We start from the raw sequence: 16,414 nt of genomic DNA on the forward strand, positions 1-16,414 counted from the left end.
AATCCAGGACCAAGGTGGGAGAAAGCTAGAAGAAGAACAAACAATGTGAAAAACACATCACTGATTATGGGGGACAAACACTGAAAAAAGAACAGGGGATGTGAGAAGGAAATATTTACAAATGGCTTGAGAGGGCAGGTGTGGTTTGAGGGAGGAAGGTGTGGTACCAAGACTCTGGATTCCTTCTGAAGGATGGAAATGGAAAAACAAAACAAAAGGACGAGATCCTAACATGAATCCTCGCTTCCTTTCCTTGTGGCCTCAGCAAATCTCACTCTGCTGCCACCTGCCAGGGGCCTTGAGATGTTCCACCAGAGACAGCCATCACATTATCAGGGCCCCTGAAGCCTGAAAGACACAACAAACAGCCAGTGCTGGCGTATCAGCATCCCGTGGGCCATGGGACTCCTCATCCCGTGTGTCACATCCTCTGCGTATTCCAAAGAGCACACGGCGCCCAGGCACTGATGTTTGGAGAAAGGAGCTCTGGCTGTGGAGCTGCTCTGGGGGCTGTGCTGGCCCAGCCCCAGGGAAGTGCCTGTGCTGAGATTCCGCTGGATCTGCTCACACACGAGCAGGAAGCAGGGAACTGTGTCTCCTTTTCCCATCTCGACACTCCCTGACCCAGCAAATGCATTCCTAGTACTGTTCGTCCCTTTCCTGATCTGTCTCTAGTCTTGTTTTGTTGCTGACTCGTCTGGGGATTTTTCTAACCTGACTTTGCTTTTGGGAGAGGGTTTGTTGGGTGGTCTCATTACAGGGGAACCAATTCCCTCATGTAATTTTGTTTGCCACCACCCGTGGTCTCAGGGTGGGCAGAGCCAAAGCCCAGCTCTCTGTGTGCACAAAACCCAGCCTGGAAGCACAGGCCTGTGATCATTCCTGCTCTGTAAGGTCCTGAGCTGAACGGGCTGCATTTCATCCACTTCCAGGGCACAGCAATGGGATGTTCTCCCCAGAAAAGGTGCTGATGTAAACACCAGCTAAGGGCTCAGAGCTCAGAGGTTGCATGGATGGCACTTTTGCCATCAAGAATTTATTTTTCCCTGTTGGAACAGGGAAAGAAATTCTTTATACTGAGAGGCAGAGATGTTGAAATGAGCATCATCACCCACAAGAGAGCAGCTTTTATGAGCTATGAAAACAGCACTGAAGGGCAGATATTTGGAGAAAGACAGCTCCTCAGGGCTCTGGTCCTGAAGGGCATCCATCTGCAGAGAAGCCCTTAAAACCAGGTTGAGTTTTCCTCTTTTATCCTTGGACATTACTCCAGGCTTTCACACTGCCTTCACCAGGCACAGAATGGTTTAGCTGCACCTGTCTAATGGGGTTGCTTCCAGTGGGTTTTACAGGCAGCTCCATAGGTGCCAGCACAGACAATTCCAGGGGAATGCCCCTATCAATGGTTTTTAAATTTGTGCCAAGGAGTCATTTCCTGAGGAGAACAGGAGTAGAAAATAACAGAATGCAATTATGGTGGGAAGAGGAGCTTTGGGACTAGGCGTTACAACCTGCAGTTATCCCAAAGGAGACACAAATTACTTAAATAATGGGGTTTTCTACATCTTAAGTTTTTGATAGAATTCATCCTTAGTTCTGTGTATGTCCAGTCAGTGCAATGGTGTTGCTGCCCAGAGGAGAGGCTCAGAAACACTGTGACACTTTAGTAATAAACAGTTTTCCCATTTACCAGTTTCTGAGAAAGCTCTAGTGCTTCAGAGCTTGTTCTCCAACAGAACAGCCAAATATGGAAAATCCTGACTGTGAGCTATATCCCAACAGTTCCCTGAGAGCTTTAGGTTCAGGGACAAAATAGAACATATCTCGTACTGTTCCTCTCTGTGTTGGGCTATTCAGGACTTAGAAAAGGCTTTTTCAATTTTCTACATAGAGACGTGTAATGACTAAATTTACAAGTCACAATACCTAGATATTGTAGGAAAAAAAAATAATATAGCAACTTTTAAATTAGTTGCTGTAATTGCACACAGAAAACACCCCACAAATTTGTGAAATCATTCAAGCCTTTTCCACTTTAACAGGTCACTCACTGCCTGTAGCACTCGTGCATCAAGCTTGTATTAAATGCAAAACACCCGAGACTTGAGAGATTCTCCCAGTTCTGTATCTCAAATCAGCAGTTGCTTTGTTACAGATTCACTCAGGGCAACACCCTGGAAAGGGAAGGCAGTGGTGGTGCCCTGGGCTGTCACAGGCAGGGATTTTCCAGCATGGAAGCATGAGAACGCAAGATGCTTTTAAAATAGCTGGCAAAAATCCTGGAGTAGGACTAAATTTTGATTATGTAGTATGCAACATAAAAATGTTATCTGCATTTGAATAGAAATGCTTATATAAAATTGAAATATTTAATGTAATACAATATAATAATTAGATATGCAGAAGTTTGTCTCAAGTATACAAATCATAGTGTACGCTACAAATACTTTGAATGTAAAGCCCAGCAGACAGTAAGAGTGCATTTATCCCCATATTAAGAGGATTTTTATCAAGAGATTGGGAGAATTTTCCTAATTCAGAACATTAAAGGGAAGTCAGGACACAGGACCTGGTGACTCCAGGCAGATATTTGGGATTCTCCTGTGCAGCTCTGCCTGGAAGGGACGCCGTATACAAAGCCCTTGGGGCAACCTGGGCTTTCAGGAAGCTGTGACAGGGCTCTGTGGGATGGATCCTGGGGCTCTCTTGGGCTTTCCTTCTAGGCTGATTCTGTCTCTGAAGGAGAACCAGTGCCTCAGAATGCTGGAAGAACAGAACCTGCTGCTGAAAAATCGTGTGTCTCAGTTATTTTCTGCTCTTAAGCAGGCTGGGCAGCTCTGTTCTGAGCATAGAAGGCAAATGCAGGAGCTCAATACCCAGGTAAGCTGTGCAGTGGCATCCTCTTCTCCAGGGACACACAACAGCACCTTTGGCTTGGAGGCCCCAAGCTCTTTCCCCTCCCGGCAGCATCCACAGCTGCCGTGTTCTGCCCGGGGCTGCTGCTGCACCCTGAGGCCCAGGCTGGATCTGCTGTCTGCTGCCGAAGTTTTGCACCGTTCTCTCCCGGCTCCCAGCAGGAAATCTGGGAGGGGAAGCAGCAGCAGCCTCCTCTGGAGCTCCTCTGTCCCTCCGTGAGCAGTGTTGTCCCAGACAGAGTTGGTGCCTGTGCTGGCACTGAGCAATGTGGGGACACAGAGGTGGCTGTGGCAGGCTGGGCCGGGCACTTCCAGTGCAGCCATCTCAGCCAGCTGCTGTTCAGAGCTGCAGCCTCAAGGATGCCCACTGCCTCCTGTTCCCTCTTTTCTCTACATTTGTCTCCATTGGAATCCTTGCTTCTGTTCATTCTGGTTTTGGCATGACTTCTGCCTGAAATAATTTCTCTTTCATTCCTCTCCCTGCGAGGAGCAGCCCTGTCCCTGAGGCTCTGTGCATCCATCTTCCAGATGCAGGCCATGCCGCTGGCAGAGATAGAGAAGATAACTCAGCAGGCAACTGAAGAGAAGCAGCTGCTGGAATCTGAGGTGTCCGAGCTACGTGTGAGGCTCCAGAGCTCTGAGGAAAGAGCAGAGGCCATGGCCACACAGTGTAAGGCCATGGAGCTGGGGCTGAGGAAGACACAGGCTCAGAGGGACAATCTCAGAGCCCACAATCAGGAGCTGCTGAAACAGCTGGAGGAACTTGAGCAAGGTACAGCTTCTCCTCCCCCAGCCACTGCCCCATCCTGTCCCACCTGCAGGGATCTCGCTGATGCCTCGCAGAGGAAAAGTGCTCAGAGATGGCAGAGGGGAAAAACAACCAGCAGGAAATTTATCTATCCAAGTGCCAGTGAAAGCTTTTTCTTGAGAAAGATGCTGTGGCTTGCAGAGCCATCTGGCTGTGCTAGGGCTGGTCCTGGGCTGGAGCCTTTCATGGGCCGTGTCTCTGTTAAGGAGCTGTAGCTGGGTGCCTCAGCTCGATTCCCCCAAACTCCAGGCCCTGCCAGAGCCTCCAGGGCCATTGGCCTCTCTGAGCAGGGCTGCACAGGCATCCCCTCTCCTTTGTCCCTCCTGGATTGCTCACTCTGCACAAGGCCAAGAGCAAACACACATTCCTAGCCCTCTGAACCTTGCCCCTTTCATTCCTGCTTTTCCCTCTGCCTGGAAGTTTCCTTCATTTCTGTCAGCTTTGGAGCCCTTGTGTGCTTAGGGCCTGGCAAACACCAGCAGGCAGAGAAGACAGTGCTGTTGTCTCTGCAGGATGCACACCAGTGTGACTTTGCTTTGCTTGTCCTCTTCCCCTTCTCCTTCCCCTTCCCTGCTGCAGATTGGTGGAAGACACAACTCAAGCAGATTTCTCGAGAATCTGCCCTGGAGAAAGAGGCCACTGAAAGACAGGAAGAGGCTGTGACTCTTCGCCATGAGGTGGCATCTCTGAAGAGGAAATTGGAGAACCTGGAGAAGGAAAGGAAGGATGTGCTGGTGAGATTGGCAGATGTCACAGAGGGCCAATTCCTAGCTTGCTTTGAAACTTGTTTTAATAGTTCTAAGAAGCAGATTTTTCCAGTTGAACTTTTCCAATTGAATTCTTTTGAATAAGGAGGAGATGTTGTAGTCATGCCAAAGCCAGTTAATGCTGAGGCTGATGATTTTCCTCCATGCTGGGCTTCTGTTTCCTAGAAGCTTTAGTTCTCAATATGCACAATCTCTCTATGGACATTGCATGGTTTGGGGAATTCCTTGTGTTCAAACCCACATCCAGATTCCTAAATATCTGCAGGGGAAGGAGGGGTGAGTTGACCAAGTTTGCTGTTAATAGAAAGGTGTTTGGCCTTGGCCATCTGAGAGCAGCCAGTGGGGAGAGAAGAGAGGAAAGCCAAGTGCTGATCCACACCAGGACATGAGCCTGCAAGGGAGAACTCGTCCTGAGTGGCAGCAGAGAATGACAGACTGATCTGGCCATTGCTGCTCCAAGAGAGGGCAGTGGGGCTCTCGGGAATGGAGCCATGGAAACTCTATATGGGAGAGGTGGAACACCACTCCTGTCAGCCCAGCCCCAGGGAAGGAAATGCTGGGAGTGTTTGCTCTTGCCTTCCTCCCTGATGGAGAGCACGTCCTTGTGGCACTGCCTAAATCCTGCTTAGCATGGACTTGAAATCCTGGCTGCAGTTCTGGCAGCTCCTGCCCAAAGGAGCACTGGAGTGGAGCTGCAAGAGGTCGGGGAAGGGCAGAAAGGAAGCTGGGACAGGCTGAGCGAGCTGGGCAAGAGCAGCATCAAGGGGGCAACCAGCAAAGGTCTGCAGCATGCCGAGGGGCAGAGAGAGAGGGGCAGCCTGTGCCTGCCCCTGCAGCAGGAGTGTGGCCGCGGGGCTCTGGGGCACTGACGCCTGAGGCGCCGCGAGCTGGCAGCGCATGCGCAGAACCGCGCGCAGGTCCTGCGCACCCGCTGCACCCGCCCGCGCTCCCGCGCGCGCGCGCGCGCACACACAGCGCTCAACCAGCGCCCCCCGAGCACGCGCGGCGGCGCGGTGACGTCGTGCGTGCCCCGCCTCCTGCTATAAAAGCGGCGGCGGCTGGCGGGCGCCATTGTGGTGCGCCAGGCCCGGCCGTGCGGAGCGGGCCCGCAGCGCCTCCACCCCTCACGCCGGCAGCGCTCTCGCTCCTTCTCTCTCTCTTTGTCTCTTTTCTTTTCCCTTCCTCTTCCTCCTCCTCTCCTTTCCTCTCCCTCCCCTCCTCTCCCCCACCGCCGCGGACATGCCGCGCGTCTACATCGGCCGCCTGAGCTACCACGTCCGGGAGAAGGACATCCAGCGCTTCTTCAGCGGCTACGGCCGCCTGCTCGAGGTCGATCTCAAAAACGGGTGAGCGCCGTTGGTCCGTCCGCCCCTGCCGAGGCCCCGGGCCGGCCGGGCCCGTCCATGTCGCGGCCGCTGCCGCGTGGCGCCGGCGCAAGATGGCGGCGGGGGGGAGCGGAGCGGAGCGGCCGCGGCTCGCAGCGGGCACCGGGGCGCGGTGCGCCCGCCGCCTGACCCGGCCTTTCTCCTCTGCCCAGCTACGGCTTCGTGGAGTTCGAGGACTCCCGCGACGCCGACGATGCCGTGTACGAGCTGAACGGGAAGGACCTGTGCGGGGAGCGGGTTATCGTGGAGCACGCCCGCGGCCCCCGCCGCGACAGGGACGGCTACAGTTACAGCAGCCGCAGTGAGTCCGGGCCCGGCCCTCCCCGAGGGGCTCGGGGCGGCGGCGGGCAGGGCCGGGGGCGGGCAGGGCTCGGCTGGCACCGCGCCCCGGGGCTGGGTGGGGGAGGTCGTTAGCGGGGGGTACCCGGTGCACCGCTGGGGCTGCAGCGTTTTCCTCGGCACCAGCGGTGCCCTCGGGTATCCCGGAGCAGTTGTGGCTGCCAAATCGCGGCCTTCTAGAAAGGGTTTGCTCTGCTAATTAACGGCTCCAGTATTCCTGGGAGCATTTAGATGTGACAGCGATGTTGCATCAGTAATGTTAGTGTATAAATTATCGTTGTGTAGCGGGGGCCCAGCTGTGAGCTTTGACGTGATTGATTCAGTTGGATATATGGGAGGGGCGGGGGGAGGTTTTGGAGCAGGAATCTGTTGCTCTGAAGGGGGGGCGGGTATTGTAAATATTTCTGTGCTCAGCTCGCTTGTGTAGCTTCTTGAGCCGAGCTGTGTAGAGCTTGAATGGCCTAGTACTGTAACTAAAAGTACTAAGGTTGATTTTTCGTTGGTGTTTGGAATCGTGGTGTTGGGGGGGGTGGGTTTTTGTCTTTTTAAAAAAATCAAATGTATGTTGTTTTAAAATTGTTGCATGTTCAATTCAAACTTTTTAACAAGTCCTTGATGTTTCAATTTAAAAGTGACCAGTGGGGCTGAGGCTGTGTCCACTGAGGCTAAGATGACTGCCTTTCCTGGCCATGGCTTTTCCATACATTGTGTGACCCTTGCCCTATGACCCTTTGGCTGACCTTACCGGAAGCCATGACGACAGCAGCCTTTTGCCATTAGACGCAGGGTGATGGTGAGGATTCCAAGGGTTAGACAAAACTGGTTAAACTGAACTAGGTGACTGTTACCTTGCGTGTTTTGTGGCCAATCCACCACCAAAAACCTCATACTGTGATGTAAGTACTTAGTGTAACTAGTAAACGTTTTTGTAAAATGTAGAAATGCATGTAATCAGTTAAGTTTTATATTTTACAATGTTCTGTAAAATAAAACTTAGCAAGGTGAATCTAATAAGGAGCAGTCACTCTCTAACAGATCTTAGGAGCACAGACTTGTAGGATGTTAGTCTGTTTGATTTGCCATTAATATAGATCATGGCAAAATTGCAAAGTTTATTGGAGGCTTAGCGAAATAAAGTCCTACTCCAGTAAATATGACTGTTAAACTAACTTTTTCAGAACATTGAGCTTCCTTCGTGCTAGGAGACAACCTAACTTTGTTTCTTTGTACAATCAAGGTGGGGGTGGTGGCGGATATAGCAGTCGGAGACAGTCGGGACGAGATAAATACGGACCGCCCGTTCGTACAGAGTTCAGGCTGATTGTTGAGAACCTTTCCAGTCGCTGTAGTTGGCAGGATTTAAAAGTAGGTATTGATGTTCCGTGTGAAGTCTGTTGTGCATATCAGGAAGCAATGACTTCCTTTATTAGCAGTGTTGATTTTGTTGCAGTAGAATAATTTGAAAGTGTTTGTGCACATTGCATGCTGCGGGCACAGCTCCCCGTTCTGTAGCTGCCCTGTGCTCCCTGCAGGATTTCATGAGGCAGGCTGGGGAGGTGACCTATGCAGATGCCCACAAAGAACGTACAAATGAAGGAGTGATCGAGTTCCGGTCATACTCTGACATGAAGCGCGCCCTGGACAAGCTGGATGGCACAGAGATAAATGGCAGGAAGATCAGGCTGGTGGAGGACAAGCCACGCTCCAGCCACAGGCGATCCTACTCTGGCAGCAGGTCCAGGTAACTCGGGGGACACGCTGGTCACTGCAGCAAAAGTGGTTACAATCAGCCTGGGGATGGGTGCCCTACCTGCAGCAGTTACCTTGAGCTCATGGCTTAGGAGTAGGAGGAGGCCTCAGTGTAGAAGGAAATATTTTGCATCATATGGCAGAGCCAGGTTTGAGCAGTTTTTCCACATGTGAAACCTCAGATGTGATTCACTAACAGTATGTTGAATCTACCCTGGTAGGACCACCCTTGCTCTTGAGAAGTTCTGTAGCAGCTTTTCTCTGTTAGATTATGCTGCTAGATAGCACAGTGTATTACGTGCAATCAGGAAGATTTTCCAGAGAAGCTGTGGCTGTCCCTGGATCCCTGGAAGTGACCAAGGCCAGGTTGGACAGGGCTTGGAGCAACCTGGTGTAGGAAATAGATTTGTAGAGAATTTTTAAAGTTTAATAGAAGGTTTATATAATATGTATGTAATCACCTGGGGTAGTGGAAGGTGTCCCTGCCCACGGCAGGGGGTGGAACAAGGTGATGTTTAAGATCCGTTCCATCATACACTTAAAGATGTTGGGTACAACCAGGCCAAGAGAAAGGGAATGACATTTTAAATGTCTGCAGGTCACGATCCAGGAGACGGTCTAGAAGCAGAAGTCGGAGGAGTCGGAGCAGCCGCAGCAGATCCCGTAGTGTCTCCAAAAGTCGTTCCCGGTAAGTGCCTCAGTGTTAGCGCTGCCAGTGCAGGAGCTCCCTCACTGACAGGTGTTTACAGCTGCTGGGAGTGCAGTGCAGGCCATGCAGAATAAACTCTCTCTCTCTTTGAAAGATCTAAATCCAGGTCACGAAGCAAAGACCGCTCCCGTTCCCGATCAAAAAGCAGGAAGTCCAGATCAAAGAGCAAATCCAAACCGAAGTCTGACAGGGGTTCACGCTCGCACAGCAGATCCAAGGAGAAGTCTGAGAAGTCCCGGTCCAGATCCAGGTCCAGGTCTCGATCTCCCAAAGAAAATGGTAAAGGGGATGCTAAGTCTAAGTCCAGGTCCAGGAGCAGGTCTCGCTCCAACTCGCCACAGCAGCAGCCGTCTGCCAAGGCTCGCTCCGAGTCGCCGCCCAAAAGAGCCGCGTCCAGATCGCGCTCCAGGTCTCGCTCAAAGTCCCGCTCACGATCAAGATCCAGTTCAAGAGATTAGGACTACAACTCTCCTCTCACCTTGCACACTTACGGAACATTTTCCTACCTGTCAGGCCATTAGTGTTATGTTAGTACTTCAGAAGTTGGGTATTTCGCTTGCAGGAGTGAATGGCCTAAGAACTAAGGCATAAAGGTTTAATTTGTATCCAAGATTTGACAATACCAGGTGGAATGGTGGTACAAAGCAAGAAGAGTCCCCATTTTGTAGAAATTGAGCTGAAAGTTTGATTTTATAGCATTTCTGCAGGAGTAACTTAACTACTCTTCAATGCAAAGTGGTTTTTATATTAAAAATAAACTGAATATAAACAGGCTTAAATATGGGCTTTTTGAAAGTATCCTTTTTTCCTATTTTTTTTCATGGCATTAGAACTATGGGTGTCATTAGTTTCATAGGTTTCAGCTTGCTGCCAAAGGCAGGATTGCCTTGCTGGACAGGTTGCACAGTCTATCTTAATTTTGGAAGCAGTCAGCAAACTGTATAAAACAGTAACAGTACTAGGAAGATTTTAGACCAGCAATAAATTCAAGTTGGAGGACTTAGGTTGTACCTTGACTTGCCAAAAGAACATTCCCGTCATACTGAGACTGTATTAAAGGTAACAAAGGTACTCTGGAACCTGTATCCTACAGTATTGCTGAAAACCCCTTTGTTCCAGACTTGAAAAGAATAAAAACTTCTCTTGCTTGAATCTCAAGTGTCACTGTTGTCAGGCACGAAGGTGTCTCTTGGCTGTGGTCCAAGTTGTTAGTATGCTGTTTGGTTTGTCAGCCTCTGAATCCCCATTGGACATGAAACCCAGGTAAAGAAATCTGTCTTCCCTCACCTTTGACTCACTTATGTTAACGTTTTGCTTCAGACTAGGAGAACTATAATCCTCTTGTGTGTAGGTCCGAACTTTATTGGAAATGTATTCTCTTGGAGCTAGAATTCTAGTTTTAACAAAGGCTTTGCTAAACCACAGTTGCCAGTTCACTTAAATTGTGGAATAAGATTCATCCCAAAAAATCCCCTTTATAGTTAAATTGATTTTTGTAACATGCAGTAGCAAATATTAGAACTGCCTTGTACTCTTTATACAATGTGTAGTTTGACTTGTATAAAATTAAATTGGTGACTCAGACTCTTGTGTTCATTGCAGTTAAATGGGGTTCTTGTTCTGCCTTGTGCTGGGGAAATCACAACATACCCTTCTTTTATGGAAAAAAACTACTTTGGTTTAGTGAAAGACCTGGTAGCTCTTGAGAGGCTCTTGGTGGTGTGCTTGAAACAGCACGAGCTCTTTGTGTCCCCATGTGTCATCTTGTTCTTTCTGCAGGTGTGGCTGGGTGTGACATCTGCAACTCTGGTCCCAGGTTACACATTTGCCCAGAGGAATTGGGTCAGCACAGGGCACATGTGAAATGTGACTTGTCTTTCCTGGAATTTCTTTATCCTGTAAACAATTCTTCTGAAATTCAGTTTCTCACCTGATGGCCTCTGAAAAGCTGCATTTTGCCTGTTGCAGGTGAGTGTCCATGCTGGTGGCAGAGGGAGTCCTAGGGAGAGTGGTCAGGTCTGAGCTCACCCTGAACTTGGAGTGGTTCCATGCCTGGTGTTGCCATGAGATCAGGTTGTCAGCCTGGGTGCTGCAGTGTTATCTGTGCCTGACCCTGGTGGTAATTGGTGATAAGGAGTTCTTGGGTTAAATTGGAGCTGCTTGCTAAGGGTGGTGTATTTTAACATGAGTACAAAAATGGTGTTGCAGTATTGATTACTGCAAGATCTCAGGGGAGTACTGGGGGCTTCCTAAGGAATTCACACTGGGCAAGAATGGTTCAGTTCAGGTTTACAGCCTAAGATACACATACTTGAGTTAAGCTGCTTTGCTTATACTTCTGATCATGGAGTAGGTCAGACTTGAGCAGGAAGTGCTCCTCTTTGTAAAACAACTTCACAGAGAACTCTGCTAAAATACACATCACACGCAAGGATTGAGCTTGGAGCTCAGGAAGTTGAATGTGCATATTCCCAGTATGTGTGATAACAAGACATTGACCATTACTTTTTCTGTAGGTACAATCCCTTTTTTTGAATCTGACCCCAGTGCCAACCCAAGATGTCCTGGCCACTCCGAGGCCGTGGGCACCCCAGCCTTGGTCAGGAATGCAGAGATGGCTCCTAACCAGCTGCACTCAGCTTTCTGAGCCAAGCCTGCAGTGACAGTGGCTGTGTTTTGAGTCCTCCTTATTCATGAATTACAGGGAGGGGGCAGATTGTGTTTAACCAATTTACTTTAAGTACTCCTTTAAATATCAAGATTTCTTTCAGTGTTACTGGAGCCACATTGTCTGTCTCGTTTGGCTGCTGCCCTGCACTGTGCAAATGAAGCAAGCATGACTCATCCTTCTGGATGGGTTTCCTCTGGAAAGCCAGGAGGGTTTTGGTAGTGCCAGATCCTGAGCCAGGCAGTGAAGTGTGTGGCTTGTGATAATGCTGTAAGGAACCAGCAAAGCCCAAACACCCACAGTGTTCCAGCTCTGCCAGCAGCACTTTTTGTGGGAGTGGAACACTGAGGCTGGTGTGTGGTGGTCACCACAAGTGTGATTATTCCTGAGATCTCTTCTGGGTATGATGGAAGGGGTTGGGATAAATCTCTATACAAGAGTAAAAGGCTAGAGGACCTGCATGCTGGCTGCATGGGCTTTGTTTTGCCTGCAGTAGGAGCAGTAGTTTGATGGGGAAAGCACCTGACATTGTCATAACTCGGTTTTTAACCTGACTCTGGGCACAACCTTTTGAGAATGTGTTTCAGAATTGGGCTACCTGACTTTTTTTTTGTTGTGTTTTGTGGGGTTTTTTGGGATTTCTTTTTGGTTTTGGTTTGGGTTTTTGTCTTTAAAAAGACAAAAGAGAAACCTGCCTTCTCATCAAATGCAGGGTGCAGGATTGATCAAATCTAAGTGTCCTGTAGTGAATTGTGAAAGGGAAATCAATGCTGCAGTTAAAAGTGAAAATTAGAATCTGGGACTGTATTTCCAGTCTGGTCCTGGCCTTTTCCTATATTTGAAAAAGCATTCCCTCTATTGTTAATGTTTTTTGACATAAATACAAGTTTTGTCCTTAAATCATAGAATCACAGGCTGGTTTGGGCTGGAGGGACCTTAAAGCCCATCCAGTGCCACCCCCTGACATGGGCAGGGACACCTGCCACCACAATAAGTCTCTTACCTTGCAATATCACTGCTTGGACCCTCCTATTTCCTCCTATAACATTTCTACCTCTAAAGTCTGTGGTTTCAGACTGTTTACAATTGGGAGATGACTGTCCCAACCCTGATTGTCAGCATCTTTAGATGAGCAATGGGGAGGGGCATTTAAAACAATTTTTGGATTTATTCTTCACACATGGAATGGCTTGAACTATTTCCAATTCCTACTGAAGTCTAGTTTAGGTTGGTACTATAACATTCACACAGCAATTTCATACATCAAAGAGCAAAAGTCATGAAAGCAGGAACTTGGCTGAGGAGCCTGAAAATCCCAACAAATAGCTGAGGGTGCTGGGAATGTCTTTGAGAGGTGATGCAAACCCTGGGATCATTTGAAAGAGTCATCATTTTGATGTGGTTGGTGATAAAGTTTTTCCTTTGGGTAAGAACTGAGTACAGTGATTTTGGTCCAAAAAACCAAAAACAGGGGGGAAAAGTGCAGGTGGCACAAGGGTTGGAAGTGACAGCCTGTGCTGGCATGTGGATGGAGTTGGGGGGTTGTAGATTTATTACTGGTGTATGCAGCTCCTGGAACAGGATTATCTTGCAAATGGGAATAAGAAGTTAGTGCTGTTAAGCCAGCAGGTGTTCAGTGGGTCACAGCTCATGGGCCTGGTGTAACCACAACTGCACCCAGAGGAGCTGTTGGAGCAGAATGGGGTAAAGTGCAAAATGCTTTCCCCTGCACAGCTCCTGTGCTCCTTGTTCTGCTCAGCATTGGCACAAGAGGAAAACAGCAGTCTCTTGTGATCGCAGTGGTGACAGGGATGCTGTACAATTCACCTGAGGGATGCCACAGCAGCTCCTGATCTGCTCAGCTCTGGTTTCAGCATGGAGCATTTGCTGACAGTAACGGGAGACACAAGAAAAGTATTTTTGAAAGAGCCTTCCAATTACCTTGTCTGGATTTATTTGCTGACAATTAAAACCGGTTGCTCTGTGACACTGAAAGTGTAATCCACCACTTGCCATCATTCAGGTGTCAGCTGTGTACATGTGGCAACCCAGACCCACTTCTCCACACACATACCCCTAGAAAGCATGAAAATGATACACAGCACTGAAGTGACCTTCCCAGTAGGAATAAAAGCTGTGGATGGCAGCAGCTTCCTGGGGCTTCAGGTTTTATGAAGTCTGTGTCAGGCTTTGGGACATGACTGTGGGTGAAGACAGGATGTGTGCATGCTGCTGCCATCCTGGGAATAGCAGGACGTTGTGGGGATGAATCCCAGCAAAACAAGTCCCAGAGCAGCACAGCCCTGCACACATTGGGTCTTGGGGGACTAATAGACCAGCAGGGTTGAAAAATTCATGTCAGAATAAATTAAGTCATAAAAGCATTACAAAGAGATAGGTTTACGTAAACAAAAGTTCACAGAATCCCAGGACAGGTCAAGCTGCAGGGGATCCATAAGGATGATTGAGTCCAAAACCCTGATCCTGCCAGGAGCCCCTAAAATGAAACCAAAGGACCAAGTGTTGTCCACACACTCCCTGAACTTGGTGCTTCCCTGGGGAGCCTCTTCAAGGCACTGAGCAGCCCCTGGGTGAGGAACCTTTTCCTAATGTCCCACCTGAACCTCCCCTGAGGCAGCTTTGTTCCATCTCCTCGGGTCCATTGCTGGTCCCACAAGGGAGAGATCAGCACCTGCCCCCGGGAGGAAGGTGCAGACAGCAACAGGATCAGCCCTCAGCTTCTCTCCTCCCAGCTGAACGGGCCAGGTGGCCTCAGCTGCTCCTCCCAAGTCCTGCCCTGGGGACCTTCCACCATCCTGGTCCCCTGGGCACAACTCCAGCCCTCAGCTGTCCTTTGTGTGCTGAGGGGCCCAAACTATTCCCAGGGCTGGAGGTGAAGCCGCCCCAGAGCAGAGCAGAGCAGGACAGTCACCCCCTGATGTCCCCCAGGGCAGGGCTGGCCCTTGGGGCTGCCAGGGCTCTGCTGGCTCCTGTTCCACTTGCCCTCAGCCCAAAGCCCCTGAGTCCCTTCCCTAGGACAGCTCCCCAAGCCTCGAGGTATAAGTTGAGATCCCTTCCAACAAAGGTCACAGAAATGGAAGTTAAGGCACAGAGAGGGAGATGGTCTGAAGTTACATCAGTGAGAGGACTCAATGGGAAGCCAAGGCTGTTTCCTGTTTTTTACCTAATGTAGCTGCTCCCTAGGAATTCATAATTCTGAATTCCTGATTGTTTTATTTTACAGCAAGCTCAGCCAGGAACAGGGAACTGATGGTTGCTTTTCAAGTGACTTAGTTTCACTCTGCTCCTGATTCAAATCTGTTTGACCTTCCCTCTGCAGCATAAAAGGATTGATATTGGGAAACCTTTTTCTACACTGTGCCACTGGAGTTTGATTTGAAAGTGGGGAAGAAGGCAGTAGCAGTGAAGGAAATATATTGTTACTTCCCTCCTGATTTGCAGGATCTGTTGCTTCATCAGAGTCTAACTCAATATTTTTAATATGGTAAAAATTTTGGAGTAGAAAACTCAAGGAACTTGCAGATGCATTAAAACTGTGAGGTTGTTCCTAGAGTCTCCAAATTGAGCAGGAACACTGTGCCCTGGGTTTAGAGCAGCCAGAGTTTTGCTGCCGTGGTGAGCAAGCAGTCACCTCTCTCCAGCCCATCCAAAACACAGCGAGGGTTCTTCTCAGCAGCTTTTTGTACATTTGGCCCTTGCGCTTCCAGCCTTGGTTCCTTCCACTCCCACTTTCTGCAGGTAAGTGGGACAGACCTTGTGTAAGTGTCTGAAGGCACTTCTCATGTGGCCACAGAATACTGAAGGGTGGGCAGGTGAGCAGCCCTGGCTTTGACCAGAACTGTTTGGAAGCACTCCTGCACTGTGTCCACCCTGCATTTCCACTACAGGACCAGTCAGAATGACCCTTTCACTTCCCAGGGATCTTGGGGATGTCACATTAACATCCTCTGGTCCTTCTTTGGGGCTGTGGTTGGAGTGCTGGGGAGTGGATTCTGCCCTGGTACTGAAGCCAGACAAGGGCTGGGGAGCTGCTATGGTCTCCTTGGCTGCTGTGAAGGTCACGTCCCCAACTGATCTTGTCTGATTCCTCTCAGAGGGGTGTTTGGTTAATCACACAATCTTAGAATGGATTGGATTGGGAGGGACCTTAAAGGCTCATCCCATTCCACCCTCTGGCATGGGCAGGGACACATTCCACCATTCCCAGGGTGTTCCAAGCCCCCTCCAGCCAGGCCTTGGACACTTCCAGGGATCCAGAGGCAGCCACAGTTTCTCTGGGCACCCTGTGCCAGGGCCTCACCATCCTCATTCCTTCCCAGTACCCCATCTAAGTCTGCCTGCTGGCAGTGGGAATCCATTCCCTGTGTCCTGCCCCTCCATCCCTTGTCCCCAGTCCCTCTCCAGCTCTCCTGGAGCCCCTTTAGGCCCTGGAAGGGGCTCTCAGGTCTCCCTGGAGCCCTCTCCTCTCCAGGTGAGCACCTCCAGTCTCCCAGCCCGGCTCCAGAGCAGAGGGGCTCCAGCCCACCCGCAGCACCCGCGCCTCAGCGAAGCATCACCCCGCGGCTCTGTGCTCTCCGGTCCCGTCTAACCCTGGCGCCGCGGCCCGGGGCTGCCCGGCCGGTCCGGGGGGCTCCCGCTGTTGCCATGACGACGCCCCCCTTTCCGCATCCCCCCGAAAAGCTGCGGCGGGGCTGAGCGCGGCCCTGCGGATGCGGCCCCGCGCGTTTCCACGGCGACGCCGCGGCTGAGCCGCCCCCTCCCCGCGCTCCCCGCGCACACTCGGACCGGCCCCGCGCCCCTCCCGCTCCGCGCCCCCCGCACCCCGGGCCGGGCCGGGCCGGGCCGGGCCGGGCAGCGCCGCCGGGCTCGCAGCAGCGCCCGCCCGGGTGCAGGTAAGGAGCGCGGCCGGGCGCCGCCGGCCCGGGCTCGCCGCGTCCCCGCCCGGCGTCGCCGCAGCCCGGAGCCCGCACGGGCGAGGCCCCGGCCGGGCCGGCGGCGCCGAGCCCGGCGCTGAGGGGGGAAGCGCCGACATCGCCGTGCCGGAGCCGCGGAG

General features: G+C 50.8%; 2 protein-coding genes across 9 annotated transcripts in view; both read left to right on the plus strand.

Moving 5' to 3' along the window:
- The first annotated feature begins 5,563 nt into the window (after positions 1 to 5,563).
- Positions 5,564 to 10,256, plus strand: SRSF6 (serine and arginine rich splicing factor 6). The gene is made up of 6 exons (XM_021548102.4): positions 5,564 to 5,836; positions 6,028 to 6,176; positions 7,452 to 7,579; positions 7,747 to 7,955; positions 8,562 to 8,651; positions 8,767 to 10,256. The coding sequence occupies exons 1-6, from the start codon at positions 5,730 to 5,732 to the stop codon at positions 9,128 to 9,130; spliced, it is 1,047 nt and encodes a 348-aa protein (XP_021403777.3). The 5' UTR covers positions 5,564 to 5,729; the 3' UTR covers positions 9,131 to 10,256.
- Positions 10,257 to 10,397: 141 nt separating this feature from the next.
- L3MBTL1 (L3MBTL histone methyl-lysine binding protein 1) overlaps positions 10,398 to 16,414 on the plus strand; it is a 33,146-nt gene continuing 27,129 nt past the window's right edge. For 4 of the 8 annotated variants that reach the window (XM_085557900.1, XM_085557896.1, XM_085557895.1 and 1 more), the window contains exon 1: positions 16,150 to 16,253. The gene's annotated coding sequence lies outside the window, so the exon portion shown is untranslated. Of the gene's footprint in view, positions 10,641 to 16,127; positions 16,254 to 16,414 lie in introns of those variants that run through there. The other 4 variants (XM_077787043.2, XM_085557901.1, XM_085557899.1 and 1 more) reach the window with 3 other exon arrangements.

The sequence above is a fragment of the Lonchura striata genome, chromosome 20, assembly GCF_050655825.1.
Source record: "Lonchura striata isolate lonStrDom1 chromosome 20, ASM5065582v1, whole genome shotgun sequence".
NCBI classification, from domain to species: domain Eukaryota; kingdom Metazoa; phylum Chordata; class Aves; order Passeriformes; family Estrildidae; genus Lonchura; species Lonchura striata.